The 22,922-nt window shown below is 34.4% G+C and overlaps 1 protein-coding gene across 1 annotated transcript; it reads left to right on the forward strand.

Annotated features, from left to right (window-relative positions):
• Window positions 1-11,680: 11,680 nt before the first annotated feature.
• Window positions 11,681-15,335, forward strand: LOC145000254 (amine oxidase [copper-containing] gamma 2-like). The gene is made up of 5 exons (XM_078959448.1): window positions 11,681-13,108; window positions 13,372-13,485; window positions 13,589-14,038; window positions 14,590-14,687; window positions 14,917-15,335. The coding sequence occupies exons 1-5, from the start codon at window positions 11,807-11,809 to the stop codon at window positions 15,122-15,124; spliced, it is 2,172 nt and encodes a 723-aa protein (XP_078815574.1). The 5' UTR covers window positions 11,681-11,806; the 3' UTR covers window positions 15,125-15,335.
• The last annotated feature ends 7,587 nt before the right edge of the window (window positions 15,336-22,922 follow it).

The raw sequence follows: 22,922 nt of genomic DNA on the forward strand, positions 1-22,922 counted from the left end.
CATTTTGGATCAAGTATATAGGAAAACAACCCTAGGCTTTGATACCACTGAAGGGTTTTGAGAATTCTAACACTCCTATGGTGTACATGCAACCCTAGATACTTTGGATCTACGTTTTTCTCTAATATACATGCAAGCTTTAATTTTCCAAAGTATCATCCTAGCTAGCATACAATAGAGTATCTTTACTACAAAGTTCTAGTTAGATGAAATACCTTTTGTTATAGTTGGAAACTTTGTTGTGTTTGGCCTTTAAGAACTTAGCACTAATAGTATTAATGTCTCAAATGGAATCACAACACACCTAATACAAAATGAAGCTTTTGAGAGAGTATAATACACATAAGAAATCAACTCTATGGCTCACCAAGAACCTCTAGTGCAATTTCACCAACCAAGGGGCTTCTTATATACTGTGGGACATTAGGGTTACACCATGTAAACATTAATAGCCATAACCTTCCATATTCCTTAGGATCCATGGGTTTAAGCCTCCATGGATCATCCATGGGTTGTCACATGGGTTTAGCCCAACTTAAGGAATCATGGATCATTGGCCCACACCATAAGAATGAATGATTTACCAATAAACCCCTTATATTTAATTAGTCTCTTTTTATCACAAAATTAATTCCAAAGTTAATTCTTGATCAATACTAATTAAATAATATGATTTCATATTAATATATTAGAACTTATAATATATTAACAAATCATAAATAACCTCTTCTCAAAAGTACATCCTATCAAATTGTCCTGGTGATATGCAACCCAAATGGACCATGCTACTATTAGGTCAAGTAGATATTACTAATAGTTATGGGATTAGACACCATATCGAACCTTCGACCCCTCAGGGTAGAAACTCATCAACTGTGCAGACTCGATTTCTGCAATCCATCTCCTAGTTACGATGGGGTCCTTCGCCCCATGGAAATTCAACGTACCACTCCCCCTGAAGTCCTTAAAGGATAGTGTGTGTGATCCCGACTGGCTAGACGCCCAATCACTCCTGAACGCCCTGAGGCGATCCTCGATCAGCTCGATAATCCCTTCCTTGATCGACCCGAAAATCACCGGGGTCGCCTCAAGGATACCTCTCGTAATCTTTGACACGGTGAACTCGCATAGTCCTTCATCAACTGGATCGACACCTGACCCTGAACCTGACCCTGAACCGGATCCTGATCCCGATCCTCCTACTCCGTGTTGCGTAATCATCACCATTCTAAAACAAAACACATAATCGTCAGGGTCATACGTAACCTCAGAAGGTCTCACATTCTACAAGTTCCTTGGTTCTATCTCGGCCCTCCTTGACTCGAGTACGGATCCTCTACTTTCAGTAGTACGGGCCCATACTACGTTCCACATCTATCCGTACTTTCCTTAAGGATTTCTTTGACTTTAACAAGTCCCTTCTACTACTTCTGTATTTTGTGATAATCTCATCCTAGGCTTACCCTAGGGTAACTCTCTTCAACCCATTCTCTGCCATCAACTGCATAAGAAGTCCCTATCATCTCTCCCTAACTAGCTCGCGAATACCATTACATATTACAAAGACCAAATAATTATTCGAATGAGAGGTCCTACCCTACGATTGTTGGACTCAGACAAGAGCTGCGAAATAGGACTAGACATAACCTTCTAAAATTATTTAGTCATAATATGTAACTTAATGTATTTGTCTACTTGTTAATTAAAGATAACTAGAACTCCTAATAGCACAAAGCAAGTAGCATTCGGGCATTGAGTAACCCAATCCAAGCATATCATATCCAGATTATCATATCACTGACTACTCTGTACTATCATGCAGCTCAATAAGCACATACAACAGGCATATCAAGCATCTTCCTAGATCCTTAGCCCTATTCTAGCATGCAGTTCACATACACATACAATAGGCATAAAAGGCATCCGTCCTAGATCCTTAGCCCTACTCTAGCATGTAGTTCTCATAATCATATCATATCATAACATAAAATGTATGGGTATCTTGGGGAAAACTTACTTGAGCTCGGCCGGTTGCACGCATCACACACCTTGTTCCTTCTCAAAGACTCTTTACTTTAGCTTTTAGAAAAAAAAACTTATTTTTTTTATTTTTTTTTTAAATCTTTCAAGTCCTCGATTTGAGTCGATACACCCCTGAAGATGTGTCCGTATCCCTCAAACCAAGGCTCTGATACAAACTTGTAACATTCCACTTTTCGAGACCAATTTTTTTTAATTATGTTACTCATAAAACAGTTTTCTTGAAAACATCATCAATGTCATATCAATGCATAAAAACATAATCACAAGTCTCAAAAATCATATCATCAATAATAAATAATGCAAGAGTACAATCCCATGGATCTCAAAATGCGGAATCATGCATGTGCGATGCTCTGCTACCATGCCGACTACTTCCCCTTCGACGAAGAGGAACCTGAAACCAAAACTGAAAACCCTAAACACATAGCTTAGTGAGTTCCCCCATCATACCACATACCACATAATGCCTATTTCTCAGTATCTTTCAACCGGTAACCGGGAACTAACCTCCCCTTCGGTATCTTTCAAATGGTAATCAGGAGCTAACCTCCCCTTCGGTATCTTTCAACCGGTAACCGGGAGCTAACTTCCCCTTCGGTATCTTTAAACTGGTCACTAGGAGCTAACCGCCCATTCGGTATCTTTTAATCAGTAATCGGGAGCTAACCTCCCCTTCGGTATCTTTCAACAGGTAATCGGGGACTATTTTACACCCTACCACTATAACATAATAATATATCATGATCATACTGCTATGCATGCATGGGTACTATATACCCCTTCGGTATCTTTCAACCGGTAACCGGGGACTATTTCACCCCTACCACTACTAACACATATGTCATAGCATCCTAGCACATAAATATAACAAATATCAACATACAAGACAATTATCACAAAGGCAATTATCTTTACTACAATCTCTTACTAATGGGCCGGCCTTGGTTCCGTAGACCCATTTCTATTGGAAGGTAGCTCACCTCAATGACGTGCAGTAACTGAACTGTCCTCAGTACCGGAATCAAATCCTCTCAACTCCTACACATAATGACTTTCCTTAATTTACCATTATGTACTCTTAACCCATACAAGGGTTACTTAGGTCAAAGCCAAAGTCAAGGTCAATGCCCTGCTCAAAGTCAACCTCTAGATCTACTTGCTTCTTCTGGAACCCCAAGCTTCTACTTCCTTCTTCAAGCTTAAAACAACCAAACATATAAAAAAATGGCTCAAGAACACTCCAAATGCTTTAGGGTTTCGAGTTAGGGATTTTATGGACTTGGAGGGACGATGGAGGCTGGGTTGGGACAAGATACGACCTTTAAATAGGGTGCAAACCCTATATATTAGGGTTTCATCCAGTTAGTCCTACTCGCTGAGTCGGGCTCTCTGACTCGTCGAGTAGGTTACTTAAAACCCACGTCCAAAGTCTAGTCTACTCGACGAGTTGGGCCTCCAACTCGTCAAGTTCAGTGTAAAAACATACAAGTATTCAAATTTAAATACATACTGGGAACCAGGTGTTACAAATCTGATCCTACCAATCAATGAAAATTGCCATATTTTAATCAAAATTTTATTATCTTTACTCTATTCTTGTACTTTTTTGTGAACCGTAAATGATCAATAACCTTAGAATTCTTTTTCTCCTTTTACATTTTACCCTTATTGATGGTAGAATTTGAGATTTAACTTTGGATTATTATTAGTTTCTTCCTTGTAACACTTAAAAGCACAACAATAAAGATGAATCTTTTTACAATTTTTTCTCTTTTGCTGCTTAAGCCCTTTTCCTTAAGATCTTGAGATATTATGATTTTTAATTAAGCTACAAAAGTTGAAATTGTTACTGATTTCTTCCTTACAGTTAAAACAAATAACATGTTAAATATTTAAAGCAAACCATATGAAGGTTGCGAGTTGTTATTGTTGTATGATAAATAATTAGTCTTAATACTCTTTTGAGCTATTTAATAATGTCATTAACTACTACATGACCTGTTACCTTTTTGAGCTATTTAATCATGATATACGAAAAAAGGTTTTACGTATGATTCTTTACCTTTTTATGATATTTTCTATAGGATCTTCGGCCTGATCCTAATCTTGAAAACCTGTAAACGATCATGCATAGGATCCCAAGCTTGACAACCTTGTATTTTTCTATAAGTAAGATAATAAATAGAACAAACTGGAAAAATGGTCCCTATGGTACACATTTTTTCCGGGTCTTGGTCCAAACTCCAACTTTTTTGGGTTGGTGGTTCTTTCGAGCTGGTTTTGTTGCATTTTTTGTCATATGAATCCAACCCAGATGAAGATTTTGGGATGAACATTATAAAGATATGGGTTCAGATTCAACATACACATATCTATTTCTAACACCCCAATAACACAAAATCAAATACCAACAAAACTAAGAATGCAAAGTCAGAATCATGATTTACCACATCTCTTTTTAAACTCAAAAAGCCAAATCAGAACAAGGATTTACCAATAATTCAAACATTGAAATAAATTGAAACCCATCACATTAACTGAAACTCATCTTATCTATGAAACCCATCATATCTAAATTGAAACCCATCTCCAAACACGATTTTCTTTCAATCAAATTTCAAGATACAATAGCAACAAAATTTTAGCCCAAAAATAACATGTATAATGTGACATCCCTAATTTCACGGCCAAAAAAGACCAATTTTGTTTATGCTTTATGAAAATCAGAGTACCTCTTTTAATAAAAAAAATGTTGCGGAATTTATTCCCAGAAAAACACGATAAATACGTTATCAAAGAATTTCCGAAGAAACGTATTTTATTCATTTTAAAACATTTGGGATGTCATCGTCAATACAGAAACATAAGCATAAACAGAACTAACATTCATTTCACTAGTGATCTATATCTCCTTAATCTCTCAGTGTAAAGCAACTTCGTATCGATACATGTGATACAATTAAACTGAGTGGGTCAGACTTGGGAGTCTGGTGAGCATATAGGGTTTTCACCCCACAATAAATAAATTTATTATGCTTAAACATCAAACAATCAACCCAATTACCCAATCCCCATTATCTTAATCATTTCTTAAGGATTTACCCTAAGAATCAACTATCACTCATTACTAAGGATTCATCCTAAGGAATAGGCACGAAGTCCATCGCTGCCCAAGGTTTATATTACAAGCACTAACAACGTCGATCCCCACATACTGATCCTATACAATGATCTTATTAGATCTAGCCTAAAGGATCGATATGAACAACCAACTAACGAAACTGCTTCGGAAATTCCCTAGCAGCAAACAAGGATCGAAGAAGACATCAAATGAATGGAATAAGTTTAACCACGAACCTTTGTTCGTAAAAGAAAGAACCACCAGAAAATTAAGTCAGGGATAATAATTGATGCTTAGGCTGTGGTCTGGATATCATGAGGTATATAACCCCCAGATGCACCCTATCCAGCAATGGAAATGCTGGCTAATGCCTAGGCTGTGGTCTGAATATCATGAGGTATATAACCCCCAGACTCACTCCTATCCGGCATCGAGAATGGAAACACTGACTAATGCCTAGGCTGTGGTCTAAATATCATGAGGTATATAACCCACAGACTCACTCCTATCCAGCATCGAGAATGGAAACACTGACTAATGCCTAGGATGTGGTCTGAATATCGTGAGGTATATAACCCACAGACTCACTCCTATCCGACATCGAGAATGGAAACACTGACTCATGAAGCTCGTCCAATCACTTCATAAAAGAAACAAAGACTCCAAATCTCTTCAAAATAAAGGTATAAGGAAAATACTAATAAAGTACTCCCGTACGCTCCCGTACCCCAACACGTAATAGTGTCAAAAAGAAGAACTAACGGATGAACACATAGTTCAAAAATAGCCAATGAACATATAGTTCAAGAACACCTTATGAACATCTAGTTCAAACAAACCTACCGATTACAAGTCTGCTAACGTTCCACTGGACTATCTAAAATAGTTTGTGGCCATTGTCTATACTCTGTTAGATGACTAGATCATCTTAAACATCGATACCTCTCATCACCTTTTATTTCATCACATATTATCTAATTCATCTACCCATGTTTTACCCAACATATTTGTAGATAAAAATACATACACAATTTAAAACTTGTATAAAACATCTATTCAACAGTTACCTTAATTAAACAATTAATATAATTACACATAGCATGTATTTTATAGAAAATACTTCATATATATGTGTAAGGTGAAAGTGACTATACAGTCACCTTACTAGCGGGAGTAGATAGAATCTAAAAACGGTCAACGGGTCGGGATTGGGAAGGGGAAACGGCCTTCGGAAACGAGAAAGAATGAAAGAAATGGTGTACTAAGCCTTGGGGTCAAAATGGCTATTTATAGTAAGATTTTATGACACTCACGTTGTAAGTGTCATAAGGCTCACGTCGTGACTCTCATGATTCACTGTAACAGCCCGAAATTCAGGTACGACCATTTAACCCTTCATCTTTTCCAAGATGTCATTTTGGTCCTTTGTGTTCAGTGAGTACGCTGGGCGTACAAAGAGTACGTTGCGCGTACTCGCGCGCTTAGTTTGTACGCGGTGCCATCCGGGTACGCTGGGCGTACCTAAGGTTACGTCGGGCGTAACCGGCCCAGACTCAAAACCCTAATATGACTTGAGGGCTATAAAAGGAATGAGATGGTCTTGTCCCTCAGTCACCATCTTTCAGAAAGAAACCCTAAGAGAGCATTTCCTTCGTTTTTAGCTTGGGTGTGAGTGTTCTAAGCTTCAAAGTGTCATTTCAAGGTAGTAAAAGAGAAGAGGAGACCATTGTGGAGGCTAGAAGTTGGTGGACAGGTGTAGATCTGAGGACTACAAAGGTTAGAGCTTCTTCCTGAGGTAAAAAGTTCAGATCTTGCCTTGTTGTTTATATGGTGACTTCTTGGACCAATTTCTAGGGTTTTTGGTCCCACGATGGAGACTTTATGAGCAAGTAGTCCCCATTGGCCTAGATCTATCATATTCCAGGACTATATGAGTTTTATGTTCATAAAAATGCAATCTTGGATGTGGATGTTAAGCCATGCATGAGATCTAGACTCTTAGAGGGGAAAGGAAAGGTGTTAGAAGGTGTGGGGAACTTTTTAGCCATGCCAAGGCTTAAAGGTTTCGACTTTATGGACTAAGAGGTATTATTTTGGCCAGATCTAGAATATGGGGTTATGTCTTAATCGTTTAAGATATTAGAAGAAGGAAGTGAGAAACTGGGATGTACGTTGGGCGTAATCCCAATACGCGCCGTGTAGTGGGACGCGTTCCCCGTTTTTGGAATGCAAGAGTACGCCCCGTGTACAGGAGCTGGTACGCCCCGCGTACTACTTGCTGTAGACTTTTGTTGACTTTTAGGGTTTTGGTCAACATGTGGACTTTTGAGTCAAGGAGGGGTGAAATGGTCTTTTACCCCTCTGTGGGATAGTGAAAAGGGGTGTAGCTTAGTCTTGGAAGCCTATATTAATTAGAATGATTATTCGTTGTGAATAGGCGGGGTTGGGTCGTCGTTTTGAGATTCAGAGATATCGAGCACGTGAGATTCTAGACATCCTACAAGGTGAGTCTTCTCACTATACTGTACCTGGAAGGGTATCTATGTGTGACCGGAAGGTCTGGTATGCTATAAGATATATGCATTGTATGTGATTAGTTAACCGTTTTGTATGTTCTATGTATGTTATGCTTGTTATGGGCTGGAAGGCATTATGTTATGGGCCGGAAGGTATTATGATGTGGACCGGAAGGTCAGGGAGTTATAGACCGGAAGGTCGACACGAGTAGGACCGGAAGGTTTACCGGGTTGGGACGGAAGTCCCCTGAGACACATGGACCGGAAGGTCATGGCCTGGAAGGGTGTATGTGTGTAAGTGGTATTTTGGGGAACTCACTAAGAATTTATGCTTACAGTTGTTGTGTTATGTGTTTGAGGTACTAGCGACGACCACGGGAAGGCGCCGGCGTGATCTGTACACACTGACGGAAGATTTATTTTATGATCTTGGGATGTATTTTTATTACTATGACATTTGCTAAACATGAGATTTGAGAATATTGAATGATGGTTTATGTTGTTTGAAAAATGAAAAATTGTTTTGAAAATTTACGTTGTTACATTCACTCCGTAGACTTGCCATTTACGTCCCTAGCTTCGGATGCTGGCCATGACACCTCACGTCGTGAGTGTCATAAAGCTGACATCGTGAATTGGATCTTATCCTCTCGCAGCTTCTAGATTCCGAATTATGACACAATGTCGTGAGCGTCATAAAACTCACGTCGTGAATTAGCTAGTTTAGGGTTTTTAAAGGCTAAATCTTCGGAATGTCATAACTTTCGCATACGAACTCCGTTTTTGACGTTCTTTATATTCACGCGTAGGCGGAGACGTACTCTACAAATTTCATTTAGAATCCTAAGGATAAAAAATCCTCTATCTTAAATTCACTATTTATGTCTCCCGGTGTCGTGCCGGTTTTGCCGAAAAACTTCGACGGGCCATAACTTCTTCGTTATAACTCGGATTTTGGCGTTCTTTATATGTACGGAACCATTGAGACATATTCTAAAACTTGGTTAAGATTATTTATTATAAATAATCTTTTGTCGAAAAGTCATTTTCGACCCCTATTATCTCTAAATTGACTAGCCCGGATCTACGGGCGTTACATATAATTAGGTATTATTTTGTGAATGGAGATCAAAACGAAAAGAAGAAAGAGAAAAAAATGATATGTGGTCAAGGTGGATGAAGAGTCTAGTGTAGATTTCACTGTGTTGAGCTAACACGATGTTGTTGAGCCCTTACTACTTGAAGTCGATCAAATATATTACCTTGCTTACCCAGCTTCCCATGTTCATTACAAACATAATCCTGTCAGGACAATCAAATCGGAGCACGCTTCTTGCAAACAAGAATCAATGAGTAGAGAAGTTGAAGCAACAATGAATACACACATGGCTTTTTCTTCCACCACCATTTCCAGATCGTCACCGCTCACCATTGTCGGGCCGCCACCGACCCCCGTCGCCTCTTCTACATCCCTCAATATCACATATTTGCTCAGATCCTTCTATAACCCCAACCTCATCATCGTTACCTCCACTACAATCAAACTCCATCATCCTTCGGCTACTTCCCACCCTCGATTTCTATGGTTTTGTTTTCAGAAATGGTTTGAGGAAGAATGATTTCATGGGTTTGAAGAAGAATGATTTCATATTCGATTTTTGGGTTTCTTTCAGTCTCAAAAATGATTTTAGATTAATGAGTGTGGGTGTTTATTTTGTAAAATAAACCTAAAAAATGGTGTGTGTCTTGACTGCGTTTTCTTGAGTTTTGAACGAGTGTAGAGAGAGAGAGAGAGAGACAGACAGAGAGAGACAGACAGAGATAGAGACAGAGACAGGCAGATAAACAAACAGACATACAAAGAGAGACAGAGAGATGTGGGGTGGGTAGGGTATGTGGGCTCACTTTTATATTTAATAATAGTAATAATTTTAAAAGTGAAAGAAAAATGAAAAATAAATCCATTAAAGGTATAATAGTCTTTTAAATTTGGACAGTGACGAAAATCGTAAGTAAACTTGGTTAAAAGGACCATCAACCTAAAAAAGTTGGGGTTTCGAACAGAACTAAAAAAAATGCATACTAGAGTAACAATTTTTTTTTACAGTTTTGTCTAACAAATATAAGGGAGATCCAGCGAAAAGTGATTGTGTTTAGGTTTTATAATCAATTTAGTTCTTATCTTTTTTTTAGTTAGTAAGAAATTATATTCATTTTGACCTTTTTATCAAGTCAACAGATCTTCTAATTTTCAAATATTATAGTTTTGGCCTAGAGTTTAAATTTTATTAAAAATTTTGTTCGAAATTTACACTTTTAGCCCATATTGTAAATTTTGTTACAAATTTCATCTAAAATTTACACTTTTGGCATAGATTTCAAAATTTTGTTACAAATTCATTATAAAATTTTGAAATATGGGCCAAAAGTGTAAATTTTAAACCAAATTTATAATTAAAATTTAAAATATGTGCAAAAAATATAATTTTTAAAAGTTAGATGACATGTTAACCCGATAAAGGAGTGAAAATGAATACCATTTCCAATTTTTAGGACTTAGTTGACTAGAAAAGGAAAATTAAATCAGTTATGAGACGTAAACAATAAAAAAAATTTTAATAAATTTTCCTAAATATAAAACTAAGGGAAAATCACTCTTGAGGGTAATTAACTGTTGCGATTGTTCTCATTTGTTTTTTTTTTTTTGTACTCAATATACTATCGAACTTTTTTTTGTGTTCACCATAACCCTTTTGACTGACTTTTAACCTATGATAGCCGGTCAAAGGGTTATGGTGAACATAAACAACAAGTTCGATGGTATATTGAGTACAAAAAAAGGAAAGTGACCAAATGAGAATAAACTCAACAGTTAGTTACCCTCTTGAGTCATTTTCCCTTTACTCATTTACAACAAATCTCACGTCATCTCCTGCTGATATTAGTGACTTTATGAGATTCATTTTTGCTTCTCTTCAAAACATAACCTACACAAGAACATTATTCGTATATGTACAACTTTCTAATACACCTGAATATTTATTAGGGGAATCTCGACTATGCAGGTGCATTTTATGACTATATTTACATTTCCACTCAAATGATTTATCGTATCATGGATTCTAGATAAGTCTACAAACGAGTGGAATCACAAGTGCTACAATTTTTGAGTTTACTTAGCTTTAAGATCGAATTCACGGTATAAGATACAACATCAATATGTACAATATCATGCAGTTTTTGCAGACATATCACCATAATATACTTTGAGATAAACGTTTATGCTGATAAATATATCTCTCATACACAGTCATATCCTTTTGCAGAGAGCTATTGACAGCTAACCACAGTAAGCATAACATAGCCATTTTTTAATGATGTATCCGCTCCGAAATGCTCTTCATATACGTGATGGTCAAAGAAGATTGCAGTCTTTGATAATTTTGCAACTTTAATTTCATTTAAATTTTCAAGGAAAATGACTAAAGAGAGTAACTAACTGTTGAGTTTGTTTTCATTTTGTCACTTTTTTTTGTACTCAATATACCATCGAACTTATTGTCTATGTTCACCATAATCCTTTGACCGGCTATCACAGGTCGAAAGCCAGTCAAAAGGGTTATAGTGAACACAAACAGCAAGTTCTATAGTATATTGAGTACAAAAAAAAATAGATCAAATGAAAATAAACACAACAGTTAACCCTTTGACCGACTATCACAGGTCAAAAGTCGGTCAAAAGGGTTATGATGAACACAAATAATATGTTTAATAGTATATTGAGTAAAAAAAAAAAAAAGCAACAACTAGTTAGTTATCAGTTAGTTATCTCGAGAGTTATTTTCTCTAAAAATAACTAGTTTGAGAATTACAAAATGTCTCATCAACGTTACATCGTGTCCTAAAAAGACACCGGAAGTGAACGGTCGTTTTAAGTTTTACCCATTACCCTTTCAATAATAATAGACTTACCCCACTGCCCTTTTTATATGAGGCCGTATTTAAGATTCCGTTAAAGGCCAACTACTTTGTCGAAACATTTGGGAGAAACATTTCGTCGAGCATCTGATCTCCATTCATATAAACTACCAATGATCACCAATATTGTAGACAGATAGAAAGAGAGATGGAAAAGTCTTACTGTCTCAAATTCATCATCATCATCATCTCCATAGCAGTTTTCATATTTGCATATTCAAGATACCCACCTGAAAACCTCGGCTGCTCCACCTCTACCCCGCCATGGTGCACCACCAAGACTCACCGGAAAACCAATCTCGGAGCAACCTCAATCTTCGAATCCGGTAAGCCCAATTCCAATCACTACTTCGCAGACACCCCACTTCACCCACTCGACCCGCTAACCATACCCGAAATCAACAAAGTCCGATCTATTCTCACAGCATATGAACCGTTTTCACTGTCTTTCCCATCTATAAACAGTCTCTCTTTAGATGAACCCGAAAAGATTCAAGTAGTTGGTTGGAAAACCGGCGACCCGTTTCCCCCTAGAAGAGCCTCGGTTATAGCCTTTTTAAATGGGCAAACTCATCTTGTCACTGTTGATTTGGGCCTGGGCCTTGTGACGGGTCATGTTGTTAATACCGGGTCGGGTTACCCGATATTAACAAATGATGACCTAGCAACTGCTTTACAAGTTACATATTCAAACTTAGAGTTCAATAAGTCCATCTTGGCTCGTGGGGTGGATTTTAACAATCTGGCTTGTATTCCGCCAACATCAGGCTGGTTTGGGCCCGATGAAGAAGATAAAAGGATCATTAAAGTTCAATGCTTTTCAAATCAAGATACACCTAACTTTTACATGAGGCCCATAGAAGGTCTAACAGTAACAGTCGATATCGACAAAAGAGAGGTTATTAAAATTACAGATACGGGTCGAGAGATTCCCATACCGAGAGCAACTAAGACCGACTACACATACACAACTAAGAGCCCATTTTATGATATGGATCCAATGACTAACCCTATGTCAATGGAACAACCAAAAGGGCCCAATTTCACTGTAAATGGACAAACAGTGAAATGGGCCAATTGGGTGTTTCATCTAAAGTCGGATATACGGGCTGGAATGATAATATCCCAAGCCATGGTTCAGGCTGAGGATGGGGAGTACAGGAGTGTCATGTACAAAGGGTTCGCATCAGAACTGTTTGTACCGTATATGGATCCTAATCAGTCATGGTACTTTAAATCATATATGGATGCTGGTGAGTTTGGGCTCGGGGCAAGTGCTATGGCTCTTGTGGAATTGAATGATTGTCCAAGATACTCATATTATATGGATGGAGTATTTGCTAGTGCTGATGGTCGACCTATTATTCAGCCTAATATGATATGTATATTTGAACGATATGCTGGAGATATTGGTTGGAGACACTCAGAAATTCCACTCATGGGTTTCGATGTAAGTAACATTTATGTTTTTAATCTATTTTTGCCTTACGATTGATTCATAATTGTACAAATAGATACAACTTAGTTGAGTTGGTTTTCTATTTTTCTTACATGAAATATGTATTTTAAATGACTTTATTATACAAAAAAAAAAAAAAAAAAAAAAAAAAAAAAAAAAGTTTTTATAATCATGCAAAAAAAGGTTTTTATAATAAATTTGCACCTATTTACGAATTTCTATACATCTTTAATGTTTCTTTAAAAAAAAAACAGATTAGAGAATCAAGGCCAAAGGTGACACTTGTAGCTCGAATGGCAGCCTCTGTTGGAAACTACGATTATATTTTCGATTGGGAATTTCAAACCGACGGTTTAATCCGTATTAAGGTAAAATTCGTAGTAATTATTTTTTCACAAACAATTAATTTGCATTTTAATCACATTTTTAAAAAATAAAATAAATCGCGACAGATTATTTATCTATCAACAGGTCGGACTATCGGGAATGCTAATGGTGAAAGCAACTCCATACGAAAACATACACAATATCTCTAACACAAACAATATGACTGGGACACTGGTATCTGAAAACGTGATCGGTGTAGTCCACGATCACTTCATCTCATTTCATCTGGATATGGACATTGATGGGGCAAACAATTCTTTTGCAGAAGTCAATTTGGTCAAAGAACAGACATTACTAGGACAGTCTCCACGAAAAAGTTACTTAAAAGCAAAACGAAAGATAGCAAAAACAGAAGATGATGCAAAGATCAAGCTTAAATTGTATGATCCGTCTGAATTCCATGTCTTTAACCCTTTTCGGATTTCAAGACTGGGAAATCCAACGGGCTATAAAATTGTCCCTAGTGGAACTGCGGCTAGCTTGCTTGATCTTGATGATCCTCCGCAAATTCGGGGAGCTTTTACAAATAATCAGGTATAGAACAAGGGTATTTAAGAGAAGTTTTAAATTGAATTTTGTTTTGATCGGAAACACACATTAATCTTCAACCTCATGAACGAAATGATCTCACGCAAAAGTTTAGATTGATAATAGAGATAATGACATAATTAAATAACCAAAGTGGATGGTGGCTTTGAACAAAATATCCACATGGTTTTTAACTTTTTACACAAACAACCACTTATTGTGTAATACAACAACTTTGAAATTAAACTAAGATGTAAAATGGTTTTTCAAATATCATCACCTAAAAAACTCAAAAAAAAAAAATCCATCAAAATCATGAGTTTCACAGTGAACTATTTCACAATATATGAACATGTATTTTGTGATACATAAACTCAAACAAGTTAAGTTTCGTTAGAGTCAAATTAGGATTGTTTCTGGTGGATTCAGAAAACTATTTGATAACATTGTCATTACGAAATATATAGTTATTTTGTATGGACATAAAATCATATGGTCATTTTGTTAATATCTCGTGATAACAATTGTAGAGTAAAATAAATTTTATGTCGTGCCAGATTTGGGTCACACCACATAATAAAAGTGAACAATGGGCCGGTGGTCTTTTGGTGTCACAAAGCAAAGGAGAGGATACACTTGCAACATGGTCAGCCAGGTAAATCGGGTCGGATGTAGGTTATGTTAGGGTTTCAAAAGACATAGAATTTTTACTATAACTTTTCTTCAACCATTGTCACCCAAAGGTTGAATCATGTAAGATTCAAACTTTGGGTAACTCTATATTGAAGTGTTTAGATTTAAGTGATCACAACTGAACTACATCAATGTTTTTTTTTTTTTTTTTTTAAATTATGTTTTGATGATGGACTAATTTAATTGAATAGGAATCGAGATATTGAGAACAAGGACATTGTGTTATGGTACACATTAGGGTTCCATCACATACCATGCCAAGAGGATTTTCCGGTGATGCCAACAGTTTCATCGAGTTTTGAACTGAAACCTGTTAATTTCTTTGATAGAAATCCGATAATGGGAGTGAAACCTATCTTTCAAAAAGATCTACCAGTGTGTTCTGTTGCAAGCTCTTGATATGTTTCTATAGGAAGTGTACTACACGCAAATGATAAGATTTACTTTTTGTTACATATCAACCATAAGTATCTAATTTTGGATGTGCAAGCATAAAAAATATAATGATTTTTGGGTGTTTGCCAGGTATATGAATTTTGATGTAGTTTTTTAATTGTCGGATTCTTATTTTACTTGGAAATAATAATATATATTATCTTTGATTCATAAATTATATCATCGTTTAGAAAATGGAAGTCAAAAATAAATTATAACTAGATAGCAATATATTTTATTTTTGATTTGATATAATTATTAAAATTTAAAAGTACATTCTTACAACATTTATTTAAACGACAATAACGTTGTTTAATTAATTTATATAGTAAGCATGGAGATGTGTGGATGCGGTCGATTTGACGATGTTTTGGGCGATTTGAACTTAAAATTTGTTTAGTCATATAAAACATGTCAAGCGTTGCTTTGAGATTAAGCTTAATCCTAGTCATTTCTTTGGATTAATTCTAAGAAGCCAAATTTTGTGTTAAGTAGGATGATTGGCTGAAAAATCATTTTTTTAGAAAACTTACACTACGGACAATTTTTATATCCTAGCTATTTACTAGTTTTAATGTTACCGTTGTCGTTCTAAAAAAAATATTAATACAGATAAAAACAACTAGGCTTACCAAATGTGTTATATAAATGTTTTGGCTTCCGAAATGCGTTAAAGAAGTGTTAAGTGACTTAAGGTTTATCAAAAACCTTCTTGCAATTTAGTCGATGACGATGATAGTAAATCAGGGACAACCACGAAGACAAATATATATATAAGTTGGAACAGTGAATATGCTCTACAAGATACTAGCCGTTACCCGCGCACAGCAGCGGGGACAAATAACTTCTTTCAACGATATTTTTTTAAAGAAAAATGTTATGTTCCAAAAGAAAGTTCATGCCGTGGGTGAAAGGAATGGCGGTAGTCGTGATAGTGGTTGGTTGAAGGCGGAAGGAGGCAGAGCGGCTGTGGTGGTGGTGGTTATACTGTCTTGGTTACTGGTTAGGGTTCTTCGATAGAGTGTGCGTATATTTCTTACTTTGAAGGGATTACGAAGATAAATATTATGAGATGGCTTGTTACCAATGTGAGAAAAAAGATCCTCTATAAATTGTTGACATTGAACGCTTCAAATGGATGAAGTGTTGAGATTGACGGGTTCAATTTGCAAATTAATTTTTCTATTAATTTGATATGAGATTTTTAGGGGATAAAGGATAAGGTTAAAGTTTTAATATTATTATATTATAAATGGGTTGTACTTCAAGCTTAATAGTTTGGACGTCTTAAAAAATAATATTATTATATTCAATCTATTTATAGAAATAGTTAGATTTCTTTTATAAGTAGTAAAGGTAAAGATATAAGATTAGGAACCCAAAATAAAAGGATATATATATATATATATATATATATCTATATATATATATATATATATATATATATATATATATATATATATAGATATATATATATATATATATATATATATATATATATATATATATATATATATATATATATATATATAAGGTTAGGTTCATTTGAAACCATCTATATTTTGTGAGACCGTGACACGCATTTTTTTTATTTTTTTTTATTTTTTTTAGTTAATTCATGTTCCAAAAATAATATTTAAAAAAAGAATTTTTTAATTTTTCCATTTATTTTGCATTTTAAACTTATTTTTAGAATATGTACAGTGTAATATTCTATTTAGAATATTTCACGTATTTTTCAAAAAAAAAAAAAATTTAATTTTTTTAGTTAATTCAAGTTCCGAAAATAATATTTAAAAAAAGAATTTTTAGATTTTTCCATTTATTTTGCATTTTAAAATTATTTTTTAGAATATGTCAGTGTAATATTCTATTTAGAATATTTTCACGTATTTTTAAAAAAAAACGGAATTTTTTTTTTTTATATTTTTTTTAGTTAATTCAAGTTCCGAAAATAATATTTAAAAAAAAGAATTTTTGGATTTTTCCATTTATTTTGCATTTTAAAATTATATTTAGATTTGGTCTCACGATCTCACAAAATTAGAATGATCTCAAATGAAGCTGAACCTATATATATATATATATATATATATATATATATATATATATATATATATATATATATATATATATATATATATATATATATATATATATATATAGGGTTAGGTTCATGTGAGACAGACTAATTTTGTGACACCATGAAACACATTTTTTAATTTTTTTAGTTAATTCAAGTTCCGAAAATAATATTTAAAAAAAGAATTTTTGGATTTTTCCATTTATTTTGCATTTTAAAATTATTTTTTAGAATATGTACAGTGTAATATTCTGTTAGAATATTCCACATATTTTTTTAAAAACATGGAATTTTTTTTAGTTAATTCAAGTTCCGAAAATACTATTTAAAAAAAAGAATTTTTAGATTTTTTCATTTATTTTACATTTTAAAATTATTTTTTAGAATATGTCAGTGTAATATTCTATTAGAATATTTCACGTATTTTTCAAAAAAAATAAACATGATTTTTTTATTTATTTTTATTTTTTTTTAGTCAGTTCAAGTTCCGAAAATAATATTTAAAAAAAGGATTGGATTTTTCCATTTATTTTACATTTTAAAATTATTTTTAAATTTGATCTCACGGTCTCATAAAATTAGAACGGTTTTAAATGAAACCTGAACCTATATATATATATATATATATATATATATATATATATATATATATATATATATATATATATATATATATATATATATATATATATATATATATATATATATATATATATATATATATATATATATATATATATATATATATATATATATATATATATATATCAGTTGGAATAGTGAATATGCTCTATAAAATATATAAGATTAGGAACACACAAATAAAAGCTATGTCCTTTTTCATTAGTGATTACATTTTTTTTTTGAAAAAGATAATGCAATTTCCTTAAAATAATGAATATTCCATCGTGATTATTTCCTTAATTTTTTGAAAACATTTATCCCTGTCTTCCTTAATATTCGACTACTTCCTTTTTTAGTGATCATCGTTTTAAAGAAAAATGCAAATTGACATACGGATTCTGCTTCTATGAATTGGATTTCACAAAAATCATAAAAAAAAAGGTTTAAGAAATCGGTTTTTCACACTTCTGATTCAAGAATTTGGATTGCAATAGATCTGAAATAGGATTAAATGATTGGTTGAAAAATCAACCTCCTTCAAAAATGGAACATACTCTATTTTTTGGTTAAGAACATTTCCAAATAATTTATGTAAAACTTAAATATTAGACATTGATGTCATTTTTCAAGTTTTCTAATTCTTAATCTTCCACATTATTTACAGAGTAGAGCATTCGTTGCTGACATTAATATTTTTTAGAGTTCGACTTTTGTTGTTATGATTGCTTGTTTACAGAGTGCAACATTAACATTTGTTGCTGACATTGTTGTTTTTTAGAGTTTGGCTTTTGTCGTTAAGATTGACTTTTTAGAACTCGACATTACTGGTGGTTATCGATTTTTCTGAAAGGTAAATAGTGAATGTATTTAATTTTTCTAGTTCTTCATTCTTGGTTCTCATCTTGAATTTTACTTTTAATGTGTCAATCATATTTAATAGAAAAAAAAATTTGGTGTTAATTTTTTATTTGGAAACACATGGTCTTGTGCAGACCATGATGTTTGAAATTGAACCAACTAATCACGCTATAGAACTGTATATAAATGAAAATGTTGAAACAAATGATTTCGTTAAAGCAACATATGAATCTGAAAAACTTAAGGATTTCGATATGAACATGGAACGTGACAAATATGAAGTTAATGATCAGGCTATAGAATTATATATAAATGACAATGTTGACACAAATGATTTCGTTGAAGCAACATATGAATCTAAAAAACTTAATGATTTTGATGTGAACATTGAATGTAACGAACATGAAGTTAATGATCAGGCTATATAACTGTAGATAAATGACAATGTTGACACAAATTATTTCATGGAAGCAACATATGAATATGAAAAATTTAACGATTTCGATGTGAACATTGAATATGACGAAGATGAAGTTAATGCTGAAAGTATATTGGTAAAGGTTTTCGATACACCCGATGATGCGTATACATTTTATAATGATTATTGATTTTTACATGACTTTGGTATATGTAAAGATAACATAATTAAAAACCCGAAAACTAATGAGCCTTATCGGAAGATATATGTATGCAACAAATAAGGTTTCAAACTGGTGGACAAAAATGTTTCAAATGGAAATGAGAAAAAATGTCGTAGAGATGTTAGAACCGGATGCCAAGCGAAGCTTCGAATAACAAGACAGGAGGATAGGTAATTATTGGTGGACTCGTTTAATAATACACACAATCACGACTTGATCATGACACCAATGAAGGTAATAAAACATTGATCTCATAGCAAGTTCCACCGTTCGATCGAATGTAAATATCTTATGGACTTATGGTGGAACTTAGTTAATCAGGGTAGAAACCTTCTCAAATTAAAAAAGGTTGTAAATACAAAAAAAAAAAAAAAAAAAAAAAAAAAAAAAAAAAAATCTCAAATGCATCTGATGTTACTTCAAAGCAATATGTTGATGTCTTATCTGAGCAACGGAAACAACATAGAGGAAAGGAGTTATGTGGACATATAAAACATTTTCAAGATAAACATGAGTGGATAGTGACCAATATTTTGTCGTGGATTTGTGTGATGATGGGTTCCATAGAAATATATTTTGGGCTAATGGTAGATCAAGAGATGTGTTGAGTATTTGAGATATTGAAACTTATTTGGCATGTTTGGTTATTTAGGGAAGCCTTTTTAGGATTAATCGTTTTGTGATTCCCTAAGGTGCCATTACGGTAAAAGTTCTTCATCGAGCTCTTCTAAGACATGAGTTTTATATTTTTGGTAAATATTTTATGTTCCCCTATAAATAATCATTAGGTTAGCTTTTGATGTAAGTTTTTTCCTGATTAGGGTTTTCTTTTATACGTTCACATCATAATCAATATACACAAAACCTTAATCAGATTACTTGCATATTATGGTGATTGATTCTAGATTGTTCTTGATATTCCGCATTCATGATCTTAGATTTCTTCCTAACAAGTGGTATTTGAGTGGGTTCTTGTAGATCTAAGCGATTATTGCAAGAATCGATCTTGTTTATGGCGATATTTTATCATGAATCTCACATTGTGTGACATCCCCAAAATCACGGCCAGAAAAGACGGTTTTTGTTTATGCTTTGTTTAAAAATCAGAGTAACATTCTAAATAAAAGTGTTGCGGAATTTATCCCAAAACAAAATATGATAAAGATTTATCAAAAGCATTTCCATAGAAATGTATTTCATTAAAAGACTCGGGATGTCATGTTCGTACAGATCAAAAGCATAAACAGTACAATATAAGCCTTACTACATTATTTCATATCTATAAGCCTATATCAGTAATCCCTCGTCCAAACATCATATCTATGCTCAAGCTTCACTACCTGTAATACATAAAACTGAGTGGGTCAGGCTTGGGAGCCTGGTGAGCACATAGGGTTTTCAACCCACAATAAATAAGTTTATTAACTTCATTAAATTAAACAAACCCGATTATCCGTTCCCGTTATCCTCATATTATGTCCCTAAGCATCTATTATAAGGGACCTATCGTAAGGATTATCATCGGGATGGACACTACTGCTAAGGGGATTCCTCAGCAACAAATGTCCTTAAGGAAACCATATGGGGGATGGAGTACATCTGGTGAGCACACAGTTCAAATAAACACACAGTTCGAATAAACACCTACAGGTTGCGAGCCTACTAGTGTTCCACTGGACTGTCTAGAATAGTCTGTGGTCGTCATCTATACTCCGCTAGATGACTGGATCATCAATAATATCTATAACGAGGCCTCTCATTATTTTATTTTTTCACACAACAACTATTACATCTACCCATGTTTTACCCAACACATTTTGTAGATATAAAATACATATACAGTTTAAATCATTGAAAACATGTATAAAACGTTCATCCAGCATAGATAGCAAGTATTCAGATAATATGCACACATAACACGTAATTTATATTAAATACTTCATATCTATGTGTAAGCTGAAAGTACTATGCATTCACTTGAAAGGTGGTGACTCAGCACTCGGACAGCGCTTCGATACTCTCACAACGATTTTCCTTCGATAAAACCTAGTATCGATACCACTAGGGTTTAGTTTAACGATAACCGCGACAAATTAATTAGTCCGAGTATTATTAAGTGTTAATAATACTCGATATAACTCATAATAATAGCCCAAATAATTATTTTAAGGACCTAATAACATTCCTATAATTGTTTGAAAGCTATATTAAAAATTGCGTAAGCGTAGCACACTTACAGCGAATTTTATTGAAAACCGGAACTTAATTGGAACAGCGTTTCGAAACCGAAAAACTCCTTTTTCTCGGGGCTTCCCTAGGGTGCTAGGGGTTTTATCTAGGGCTTAGGGGTGGTTTGGGGTTGTAGAGAGAGAAAGAAGTTAGAAAGAGAAGTGATTTTGGTTTGAAAAATGGTGGCAGCCTCAACCTCCTTTTATAGCTGCGAGGGCCTCGGTCTACGCTGGGCGTAACTCGGATATGGTTGCCAGCTCGCACCTTCCCCGGATGGATAAGACACGAAGGTACACGGGGCGTACTCTCCTCGGACGCGGGGCATAAGGCGAGGGTGGCGTTTCACAATCCGAAGCAAGGACCGTGGGCCGCAAGCGATGGCTAGGATCGTGCCACGTCATCAGCTTCGCAACAGATTTCGCAAATTCATGCTTCAACTTTAAAGATTCGTAACTTTCGCATACGAGCTCCGTTTTCGACGTTCTTTATATCCACGTGAAGATGGGAACGTACTCTACAACTTTCGTTTAGACTCCGTCGGCTAACTTTGACTCGATTTTTAAATTTTATATTGTTAACGGACCGGGACAGGATTGGTCCGTTAAATCCTCGTAACTTCTTAATCCGACATCCGTTTTCGCCCATCTTTTTCTCGTTACGCTAATTTTAACGAGAACTTCGATTCTCGTTTAGTTCGTGTCGGCCTAAAACCGCTCGATCTAATGTTCGAATTTCGGGTTGTACACTGCTAACTCGAAACTTCGAAAAATCATAACTTCTTCATACGAAGTCAGATCTGGGTGTTCTTTTTATCGATGTTCTTAGTTTAACATATTCTACGAATTTCGTTTAGATCGCTAGGCTAAATCTCTCTATATCGTAAATTCACTATTTACACTTGTCGGTATCATGCCGATTTTGTCGCGAAACTTCGACGGGTCATAACTTCTTCGTTATAACTCGGATTTCGGTGTTCTTTATATCCTCAGAATCCTTGTTTCGACCACTACAACTTTATGCAGAGATATCGGGCTTATCCCACACTTTAATTTTGATGCTTATTTTTATTCTTTGTTAATTATACATTTATAATTAAATAATAAGCACATAAATACACATAATTAACATAATACTCAAATATTTCATCTTTATTACTTCAAAAAGAGTTACAAGAGTTAACCTAGACTATTACATTGACAAAAATGCTTAAGCCTGAAACCAGGGCGTTACAATTCTCTCCCCCTTAGGATGATTCCGTCCCGGAATCATGCATCAGCAAACAGGTGTGGATAGCGACTCATCATGTCATCCTTTGTTTCCCAAGTGA

The sequence above is a fragment of the Lactuca saligna genome, chromosome 6, assembly GCF_052625555.1.
Source record: "Lactuca saligna cultivar CGN05327 chromosome 6, ASM5262555v1, whole genome shotgun sequence".
NCBI lineage: Eukaryota > Viridiplantae > Streptophyta > Magnoliopsida > Asterales > Asteraceae > Lactuca > Lactuca saligna.

Coding starts and splice junctions, on each gene's coding strand:
- LOC145000254 (XM_078959448.1), top strand. CDS start 11,807: ATGGAAAAGTCTTACTGTCTCAAATTCATCATCATCATCATCTCCATA. Junction 13,486..13,588: donor ACGGTTTAATCCGTATTAAG/GTAAAATTCGTA, acceptor ATCTATCAACAG/GTCGGACTATCGGGAATGCT. Junction 14,039..14,589: donor GAGCTTTTACAAATAATCAG/GTATAGAACAAG, acceptor ATGTCGTGCCAG/ATTTGGGTCACACCACATAA.